An 11,113-nucleotide genomic window follows, 5' to 3' on the forward strand; every position below is an offset into this window, starting at 1 on the left:
GGGGGGGATACTCCCACTAGGTTTATATCTGGGACTCTCCACCATTTGACCTCAGAACTGAAGAAGCTTCTCGGATGAGAGGTGAAACGTCTTCAAGTAACTTAAAGAAGTCCAGACACTTTTCTTTGCAAGCTCCTTTGACTACGATGACCTGGATGACTGAGAACCTTCACAGACATTCTGACAGAAAGGCCAACAAACAAAGAGCAACTGAAACTAGCTGCAGTAAAGGCCTGGCAGAACATAAAAAAGGAGGAAACCCCACATCTGGTGATGTCCATGAGTTTAAGAGTTCACGCTGTTGTTGCCAGCATAGGGTTTTCTAGACAAATAAATAACTGTTAATAAAATGTTCATTTATAACATTTTATTATCAATCATTTATTTTTCCAGTTACTTTTGAGCCCCTGAAATGAAGGGATATTGTTAAAAATGCTTTAGTTCATCACATTTTTAATATTTTTGTTCAGCTGTATTTGAGTTGTTTGGTTAAAATTCATTGTGCTAATATACAGAACCAAAATTAGAAAAATGTTGGCTCTGTCCAAATATTTATGGGCCTAACTGTATGTATATATACATTAGTTGCAATGACACACTTTCTATTTTAAAAAAACCAAAAACAAAACCAAAAACACAAAAAACCCTGTGTTATTTGAATCCACAAGCCAGTAAAGACTTACGAGACAACAGATACCCATCTGAATGAATAGAGGCATGCAGCTACAGCACAATAAGTTTCTCTAAAGCAGAATTTCTGAAGAGTGATAAAGCTGTAAAATGAGGCTTTATTTTTATGTGCAGCCAATTTCATAGGAGAAAGACAGGCTGTAGGGTGTATGTAAGTGGCAAAATCAAAGATTTTTTTACTTTAATCTCAAAATAAAAATAAAAACAACTAAATGAGGTAATAGCTGTAGGGCATACTGTAGATGACGGAACTGAATATTTGGTTTTATTAAATGCCTCATTTTACCAGAAAACTGATGTTTTCTGTTGAACATGTCAGGCTTTTGATATAAGTAGATGTATTAAGGTTACTTAAAATGACTGAATGTCTGTCTCTCTGTGTTAGCCCTGCGACAGATTGGCGACCTGTCCAGGGTGTACTCTGCCTCTTGCCCTATGATAGCTGGGAAAGTCTGCAGCCCTCATGACCCTGAACTGGATAGGTGGAAGGGAATGGATGCATAAATGTTAAAAAAACAAAAAAAAACACAAAAAAAACAACAACTTTATTTAAACTTTCTGGACTTGCATGTGTAATAGTTATACATATGCAAGAGAATTCTCTCCCCCTACTGGTCACAGCAGATGGCCGCCCCTCCCTGAGCCTGGTTCTGCTGGAGATTTATTCCTGTAAAAAGGGAGTTTTTCTTTCCCACTGTCGCCAAAGTGCTTGCTCATAGGGGGTCATGTGATTGCTGGGTTTTTCTCTGTATGTATTTTTGTAGGGTCTACCTTACAACATAAAGCGCCTTGAGACAACTGTTGTTGTGATTTGGTGCTGTAGAAATAAAATTGAAATTGAAGAATTTGTCAACAAACAACACTCTCCATTTGCCTTAATTGGTGACATGTTGAGTCAGAGATTATTTGTGTGCAAGGAGTGTTTTTCCAGAACCACCCATTCCAAACACAAGGTCAGCTGTGGGCTAAACGTCCTCGTGCTGCTGCTCCATTATTCCAGTTTTTCTTCTTGTAAATTTCTAACAACACGACTGGAAAGTAATCCTAAAAGGAATCTCATTATAAGATACATGAATAGTTTATTATGACTCTAATGTCTTTAGATATGAGAGACTTAAAGTCTGTTAAATGGGATGTATAATGTTATGTGCACATTAAGCATTTTAGCATCTCCTAGTGGTTAGCTTGGAGACTACCGTCAAGTGAATTTTTCTGTGGCTTGGCTTGTGCATAATTCTTTATTTTCATTGAGCATATTTCTGTTTTGTATTTTTGTAGTTTCACAAGCTCTGGGAAAGCACTGTAAGATGTACATTGGTGAAGACAAACAAGTAAACAGCCCTCAACTTTACTTCCACATCTGACTCATCATTTAACGCTTTCAGTGCCTGCTGCATATGTTTAGCTATCTGTCACTTCGTGCAACAGAACCACGCACGCAGGGGACAGAATAGGATGTATAAGAATCCTATGTGCATCTGTATTACCAGGTACAAGCTGAGTTGAATAAAATGAAAATCAAACAATCTCAGGAGCTGTCAATCTCAGGAGCTGTCAATGGCATTGTGAAGCCAGAAGTCCAAAGAAACACTTGTGGCTGTCAATACCACATTTCAGGATTGCAAGGGTGTGTTCTGCCGCAGAGGCAGAATGCTGCAGTGAAGAAGCAGTACATAATAAATGTGAAATAAAAATAATATCTTAAAAAATAATCTGACTTTTTCACATCAGGACAACAGTCAAAACTCTGTGACCCATGACAGCTAATTTTTCAGTATTTAGAAATAAAAGCTTGACCTGTAAGCATTTTGAGTGAGTGCTTATAATTACTAAGAGAATTGATTTTATCTTTAAGAGGTATGTGTAAGACAGCTGGATGAGATCTTAAAGCAGTTAAATCTTTTAGAAAGCTGAAATGTGTGGGCCGACTGTATCAAAGACCTCTTTACTGAATTCAGTAATGTCCACGGGGCATGATGGGGATTTTAATGTGATTAATGGGATCTGTTAGAGTGTGAAAGGAAATGAGCTCAAAGCTGCTGAGAGAGGGTGAGCCCACTGAAGAGGCTATTATGTCCCAGCTGACTGCCGGGGGAAATCTGGCATCAGATGTTGTCCTTTTTTTTTTTTTTTCCCATTAATTAAATGAGCAAGACGTTCCTTGCACCATTCTGACCAAGGCTCAGTGATGTTACTGTAGGAAATGGGACAGTGATGGAGTATAATCTGTCAGAAAGATGTCTGAAATAATTGTACATGAGCCACCGGCAGGAGTATTGAGAACGGGCATAAGTAATAGAAGTTTATAAATCTCCTTCACATGTCAACCAAGCATTTGCTTTTAGCACGTGGCCTGAAATTCAATTTAAGACACTCGTGTTTTCAATTCAATTTCCACCCTGATGGCCAGCAGGGTGCCAGTGGAAACTGTGGTACTGTTGGTCAAAGAGAAAGGAACAAGCTGAGGTGTTAGATGAGGTGAGAGGAGGGATTGTGTCTCAGCATCCGCTGACCCCACTCTGTGATTGTATGTGACCACTACGCTTCTGAGCGTATGCCTAGCTGTAGCTAGGTGGCTGTAGCTCAGGAAGTACAGCAGGCCATGCCAAGTATTCTTGTGCAAGATACTAACCCCAAGTTGCTCTCCGATCCATCCATTGGAGTATGAATGTTAGCTAGGAGGCACTAAAAGCTTAGAAGAAAGTGAATGTGGGACGTTCTATAGAGCGCTTTGATTACTCTGGGAGAATAGCAAAGCGCTATATAAGAATCAGTCCATAGCTGCTTGGTTTTATTCAACTGTGGCCATGGCAGTAATTGAAACACCTGAATTCAATTATTTGGATATTTGAGTGAATCCTTTAGTGTACTTCATCACAATGGTAACCATTTAGAGCTCCTGTTGTATGTTTCTGAATGGCTGCCTGAAAAGGTAAGACAGGGAAAAAATAAATAAATCACGGAATGAAGTATTTGGTAACATGACCAACATGGTTGTCCTGCCTTTGTAAGACTTCTCAGCTATTGTTCTCAGTGATCCATGTAGACACTGTGGTCACAGGCTTGTACACCAATCCTGGCTACATGATTATAAGTGATTACTGTTAAACCTTTTTCTCTTACTATACTTTACTATAGACTGTAAACATCAACGTATGGAAACAAAACTTTTAGGAGGCACGGCTGAAGCAAGGCAGTCAGAGCACACAATGTATAAGTCACTGTGAAAATCCAAAACAAAGGATTGTTAGGATATGCAAGGGTGAGATGATTGATGGTCAGTCTTGTACGTATGCCTTTAATAGTGAATGTTGTCTGATAACATTATTAAAACCTGCTGTCTCTTTCACCTAAATGTAAAACAAGATGTACAAAAACATCTTTCACTTTCACAATTTCCTCATTTTATTTTATGCCTCCTTCTGCTAGTGTGTACAATTTAAAGTCAGGGGATCCTTATTTTCACTCATTCTTGTGGTTTGTTTTTGCTCCACACAGGGTTGGTAGATTTTTCAGGATGTGCACCCAGACAGTTTCCTTTCATGTGTAAATGTAAATTGAGCTTTACATTCTGCACCTTCTCATTATAGTGTTCTGCCTTTGCCTTTCTAGTGTTATTAGCACTGTGCTGAGTTTGGATCAAGTACACAGTGAAATACACCGCTGTGAAAGAATATTTTCCCTCTTCCTTCCTTTCATATTTATTACTCTAAAATGTTCAGATCATCAAATGAACTTTAATATTATAGCATATGGCAGATTTAATTTCATGAAAATCTTCAGGTATTTTACTAGCTTAGAGTAAAGAGGTTTTACTGTATATATTAAGCAAATGTTTTTTTTAATGGAGGGGCTGTTTTTTTTTGTTTGTTTGTTTGTTTTTTTACACATGGGAGTCTATGAGTACAAGCCTCAAGTGGGAACCTGAGAAACTATCAGTTCTGTAATTGCTTCATTTTTCAGCTCTAGTGGTTGCCACTTCAAGAGTTTCACCCACCACAAGGGACCAGAATCTGCCAATTTCCAGAATTCTTGATCGTTGACTGGCAGATCAGCCTCACGCAATCAGGCAGGCAAATCAAGCATGTGAGTGTGGAAAGGACACTCACAGCCACATGGTAACCCACTAAGGCTATGTCCACACTAGCCCAGATAGATTTGAAAACAGCGTTTTCGTCTGAAAACGGTACACGTTCACACTAGTGTTTTCAATCATTTTCACAGAGTTGTGTGTCCACATTGAAACGACCAAAAACGCTTTTGGGCTTTTTTTTGTTCACCAATTCTGCTTTTTGTTTTTGTGTTAAAAATTAAAAGACAATTAAGATTGCATGTATCCTTGTTACAATAAGGATTTATTGATGAAAAAAAAATGTGGGACATAGTATCTCAGGCCATTAAATATGCTCATGTGTTTCCCTTTTTAATAACCCTTACCTATATTGAGACAACAGTGCTTTTTTCCATCTTTATCACATCCGATTCCTGAGTTGAGTCACAGGATATTCTTTTCCTTCCTACTCTGTTTGGCCACTAAATTGAGGTCTTCCACCCAAGCATTTCCATGAATACTGTCTGCATATATTTACATTGTCACCCCAACAGTCCTTGGTGTTGGTGTATGATTGTTTTTTTTCTTCTTTTTGTGTTGTTTTTTAGTCCCTCTGGTAGGTGGAGGACTATCTCTGAATGTTAAAAAGGCATCTGAAGCTAAAGTTTAGGCATTTTTCAGTTCCAACTCCTCCCAAGCTCCATACTGCTGCCTCAGATGAACTGTCAGCCAAAAACAGGCTGCAGCGCAGGGCTTTAATGGAGGACTGGAATAAAGAAGAAAGAGAGAAAAGGTATATGGAGTTGAAGATGCAAGGAGAAGTAAATGAGGTGGAATATTTGTGTTTGAACTGAAACATGATGGTGTCATTATGAAGACTGCTCATTTATTTTTTCATTTAGAGGCAGTGTTGCATGGTAATGTGTTATACAGGAATGACAATATATCTGCCTGGAACGTGCAGCATAACAAACGATGTTCTACTTTCATCATATAATAGTTATATTCTTTGATGGTTTGTGGTTGAGTGTTGGCAACTTGATTTGCTGATTAGGCATTTTGACATTGTTTTATGGTTAAATGTTTAACTTACTGATTGCCATTGTCACAGTCTTGTGTAATTTGAGCAGCAGTCTTGCATGTTAATGCATGAGCAGTGCCAGAAGTCTGTAGATGTTAATAAAGACTAATTTGTTTTGAGTTAACAGACACTGGCAGGAATAAGAATGACCGCAAAAACAAACTTAACTGAGCTGAAAAAGCATATAAGACAGTCCAGAAGAACTCAAAGTCCAATAGACAAATGAAACAGAAATCCAGACGAGGACTGTGAGGCAAAGCCAGGACTAAAAAGGACACGGGGAAGTAACTGGGGACAGGTGGAACCAGCAGAGATGGGCTGTATACAGAAAAAGTGAAGTTACAGTTGAATATTTAGGTATTGTGCCGTTTGATGTTGCACTTCGTAGATAGTCCCTGTCCAACTAACATACAGCCAATTTCACACAGACACCAATCTTATGCGTCTCAAAAAAGAGCTTGTACTTTGCTGTATGCCTCATTAATTTAGAGTTGGAATGAGTTGCCTGTTTAATAAGGGACGTTAGACCAGATTAATCTGTCTCGTGCTGCCTGTTTGATATTCTTTAATAAATGCTGATAGACTCTTTCTGTACATCTTCACCTCTTTGCACTCCTTCCCGGCTGAAGAATTGTAAAATATTACTTTTGTATTTGTCACCCAAATATTTTCCATTTGGTGACAATGAAAATTGCTGGGGGAATTTCTTTCAGAGCCATTTATCAAGCAAAAGTAGGAAAACATTATGACAACCCCTCAAGACACAAAAGTTTGTGTTGTCGGGTTCAAAAAGTAAAAGTACTCCTGCAGAAAAATATTCCCCATTAGTCACATTAGTCTATTTGCAGAAGTTTGAAACTGAGCCCATTTTAAATACTTTATATTCTCTTTAAGCTTCAGTAGAGTAGCACTATTTACCGGTAGCTCAGAAAAAGACCTAAATCTTAATTTTAAAAAGCATAAATGTATTTATAACATTTTTAAAATCACATCTGAATTAATAGGTTTAAGCATTGTGTGACATTGATAAGTGTGAATATGGAATTATAAACAAATACAAGATGTATTTGGAAACCACCTTATTTGTTTAAATTGACTGTTTTATAAAGAAGGATTTAGCAGGAGCTGATGGTTTCCCTGCACCATCAAGGCTTTTCTTGCTGATGTGCCTTTCACACTACTCCCAACTCATCTGCATCACACATGTTGACCAAGATGGTTAGTACAAAGAAAGCTGAGGTATCGGTGTGTGCTTGTTTAATTGCTAGTCCTGTTCTGGCAACTGATCTCAGAACAGTGAAAGCAGAGGCATCATCTCCGTTTCCCATTAATTCCCCATCAAAGAGGGGAACTGATCAGAGATTTGTCCACCATGCACAAACAGCCACAAAACGCTGTTTGCATTTGAACTTGAAAAGTTAAAGCCATTCTTAACGGGATATGGACACGCACCTGAATCTGGCCAAAAGCAGAGTCGAGACTGCTTGCACTGTCAATAGTCAACTGCAGCCACAAGTTGGCGGATGATCTGATATCCTCGTGTTGGTGTTGTTCCCAGACCATCATGAAAATGTTGCTCCAGGTTCAACATTGCAAGTGACCAATCACATTGTTGTGACGTTATTCCAAGCCATTCGTGCATTTATGAAATTCCAATGTTGCAAGGACAATATCAATTCTGCTTACTGTTTATTAAAGGGTTACAGTTAGGGTTAGGGTCAGGGTCTGTTGATCGGCAGACAGAGGTGGTTTCACGCAGCTTAAGTGCAGTTTTTTGTTTTACGCCGGTTTTTCCCGAAGTCGCAAAAGTATGACGTCACAACATTCTGATTGGTCACTTGCAATGTTGATCCTGGAACAACATTTAGTATGATGATCTGGGAACAACACCAACACGAGGATATCAGATCAACCCAAGTTGGCAATGATTTGAAGGATAGATGCAAAAAGGTGAGGGGCTGTGGGACAGAATGCTGTTTGAGATGAAAGGAGAGAGACTGTGTTACTGTTACGCCCCGTCCCCTTTAGCCCGGGATAGCCACTGGCCAGAGGTGCAACCTTTTCTCAGAATAGTGCAAGAACACGGGAAAAGAGTGTAACCGCGCATAAACCAGTCACTGGAAGGCTCACGGGGTTTATTTCACCAAGCCAAGCAAAATACTTGCAGCACACAGCTGAGCCAGGAAGCTAAAAGCTTCGGAGTCTCCGAGGCCAAAATAACAAACAAACAAAAAAAAACAAAAAAAAAACAAAAAAACAAACAAAAACCCTCCCCCATTCTAGTAACAAAACACCAGGGAGGTCAGGTGTCGTATTTTCTTTTTCTTGATCAGGGAAGTAATACCCCAACCTCCCTGGCTTTACATGAAACGGGAGAAAACTGGTCAAACAAAAATGGCGGAGAACCCCCTACCTGCTTCCACGGCAGTCCCCTGTGATCTCAATATCCCAAACAGCAGAGGGGCACAGAAACACTTATCACACACACCGCTCAGAGCCTCCAGAAGTCCGCTCAACCTTTCCGAGCTGCCGTAGCACGTCGCAGGGAAGGGGGGCTAGCGTGTGAGACACGGCCGTTTTGATCCCATGGCTAACGAGCCGTAACGCTACTCAGCTGCGTCACCCAGAACCCAAAAGACGTGACAGGAAGGGGGAAAGGGAAACAACAGCATTCTCCCACAGGGAGCGTCTCCTAGCCATATCAACAACCGTAACAGCTGCATTTGAACTAATGTCAATTTTTAGATTTCACAAGACAAGCACTGCTTGCCTTGTTTGCTATTGTTCTGTCTACATTATTGTTTGAACTTACACACGGATTCAGTATGTTGCTCAAGGATACAAATGCAATACAATTACATTTTCCACACTTGGCCAGGCAGGCTTGGCTAACCTTTGTCCCTTAATAAATAAAAGAAGAAGAATTCTTTATATACAAACATTGTCTCTTCCCATTCCCAGAGTAACAAATACGGCTGTATTTAATAAGCTGCTTAACACTTTTTGCACCAATCTCACACTGTGGTACAATAGGTGTGCTGGCATTGCCATAAATAGCAAAAGACTCAAGAGTCTCTTATAAGACCATACCATGTGTCCTGTTTAAAAGCTTTGTGTTTACAAGTGTTTAAGTTGTTAAGTTTTTTTATTGCTCACAGTTCTGTTGGATTCAAAAATCGAACTTTTTTTTACTTTCAGGGAAGCATTAGTGGTTTTCAGGTCACAATGTTAATTCTGCACAGTAAAAAAATTAAGCTAAAAGGTACCCAGTCCTTTCAAATGTGTCACCATGGGTCCTGAGACAGCATCCGTCCATAATCAGCACTGTGGCAATTTGCAGAAAGCTGCTGAGTGACTCAGAAAGAGTACCTTCATGAATATGAAGATCAGCATATGGCTTTCAATATTGCTATTACTTGGAACCACCACCATAAATCTAAGGGTAATTGAGCTTGAGTGTTTTTCATAAACAAGATGGAAGCGTGTCAGTGATTATAGACACACCTTCTTGGCTTCGTCTCCAAATGTTATGTTAATGTAATCACTAATAGAGAGAAAGTGCTGAATTGCTCTTTGATCCTTCATTACAGTCTTTCATGAGTGATGAAACCATTTTCATCAGAGTCTCAAGAGCTTTGTCAGATACACCTAACGGTATTCTACACTCCAGGAAACAGTGTTCAGTGGGTAGAACCCTTATTCGTCATCTCCCCCGTTTTCTGTTGAGTTTTTTCCTCACTCTCTACATTTGTATTTATCCGATTATGTTCCCTGGCTTGCTGCAAATCACTGTCAAAGTTCTATGAATTACACTTGCTTCTGTTACTGATTTATCTATTCTCACTCTCCTTTCTTTTCTTTATTCAGTTTCTTTTTTCTGTCTTCTCTCCATCTGTCATTACTTGCTTTCATTTTCTTTGTCAGTCATTTCTCTTGTATTCATTATCTGTCATTATTACCTTATTTTCTCTTTTCTTTCTCTGAACTTACTTTGTTATTCCATCCCCTTTATTCTCTTTATTCAGTTTCCTTCTTTTACGCTTCTTTTCTCTTGTTTCACTCCCAAGAGCACTAATTTTTCTGTTTCATTCTCTAGGATGTTCAGATAGTGAGCACAGATGAGAACCAGGTCTTCCTCGCCCTCCAGGAGTGGTACCAGTCAGACACATACAACCTGTACCAGTCAGATCCCAAAGGCATCTACTACTCCATCGTCCTGGAAAATGTTCGCAGCACCAAGCAGCCAGAGGAGAATGTTCTCATTGACATTCTGGAGGTAAGATGGGGTTGTCATTTTAAAGCACAAAGACTCAAAACACTTTAAAAGTGATTTACTTGTCAAATTGCTATTATTTCTCTAATGAAATAACATCCAAAGCCTGGGCAACTGTATTATAATACACAATCAGTACAAGAAAAACAGAGAATATTGTTAACCATATCCTTGCGCATGTTCATTGACCTGAACATGCGCAAAGTTTAAAGTAGAAAAGAGTAATGTGAATGTTAGGAAGCACTTTAACTTTTTGTTGTGAGAAACGAGTGGGGCGATGGTGGCTAAAGAGTTGGGAGTTCGCCTTGTTATCAGAAGGTTGCTGGTTCGAGCCCCGGCTTGGACAGTCTCGGTTGTTGTGTCCTTGGGCAAGACACTTCACCCGTTGCCTACTGGTCGTGGTCAGAGGGCCCGGTGGCTGTGGCTACAATGTAGCTTGCCATCACCAGTGTGTGAATATGTGTGTGAATGGGTGGATGACTGGATGTGTAAAGCGCTTTGGGGTCCTTAGGGACTAGTAAAGCGCTATATAAATACAGGCCATTTTCAAAGTAGTTTCTTACTTCAAATGTCTCTATGTTGTTTTCTTTCTAAACTAAACACCAGTTTCTTGACTCTGAATCTTAATACATGTTTTAAAGTCTTCTGTTTTTATATGTGTCCCTTATGAGGAAGTCAGGCTAAAAAGTTGTTATAGTTCCACAAAACAGTATTAAAATAAAGAGTTTTGTAAGCAGACCTGTGGGTTTAAGAGGGAAATAGGGAGAAAAAAGGACAAAATGTAAAAACTATTTTTATGACAGAAAATTCCTGTTGATTGCAGAAGGGGTACACTGTGTACTTATAACCCACCCATTAATGCACCCCGTTTGGATCTTTTAATCAAACTGTTTTCCAGCCCAGGTCATGGTGGTGGCAGGCAAAGCTACAAAGCTTAGGAAGCTGGGTCATTTTTTCTGGACAGCTCTTCTAACCCATATTGAGTGATCAGGGGACATACAGGGAGTGCAGAATTATT

At 39.4% G+C, this 11,113-nt stretch overlaps 1 protein-coding gene across 3 annotated transcripts in view; it reads left to right on the forward strand.

The window, feature by feature from the left end:
* Positions 1–11,113, forward strand: part of sorcs2 (sortilin-related VPS10 domain containing receptor 2) — a 368,020-nt gene that overhangs the window by 309,442 nt on the left and 47,465 nt on the right. For all 3 annotated transcript variants that reach the window (XM_005741860.1, XM_013913087.1, XM_013913088.1), the window contains exon 9: positions 9,919–10,098. In XM_005741860.1, the coding sequence (XP_005741917.1) occupies positions 9,919–10,098 (180 nt within the window). The remainder of the gene's footprint in view (positions 1–9,918; positions 10,099–11,113) is intronic.

The sequence above is a fragment of the Pundamilia nyererei genome, unplaced genomic scaffold (genome assembly GCF_000239375.1).
Source record: "Pundamilia nyererei isolate P.nyererei 1_Seehausen unplaced genomic scaffold, PunNye1.0 scaffold00114, whole genome shotgun sequence".
Taxonomy (NCBI): Eukaryota; Metazoa; Chordata; class Actinopteri; order Cichliformes; family Cichlidae; genus Pundamilia; species Pundamilia nyererei.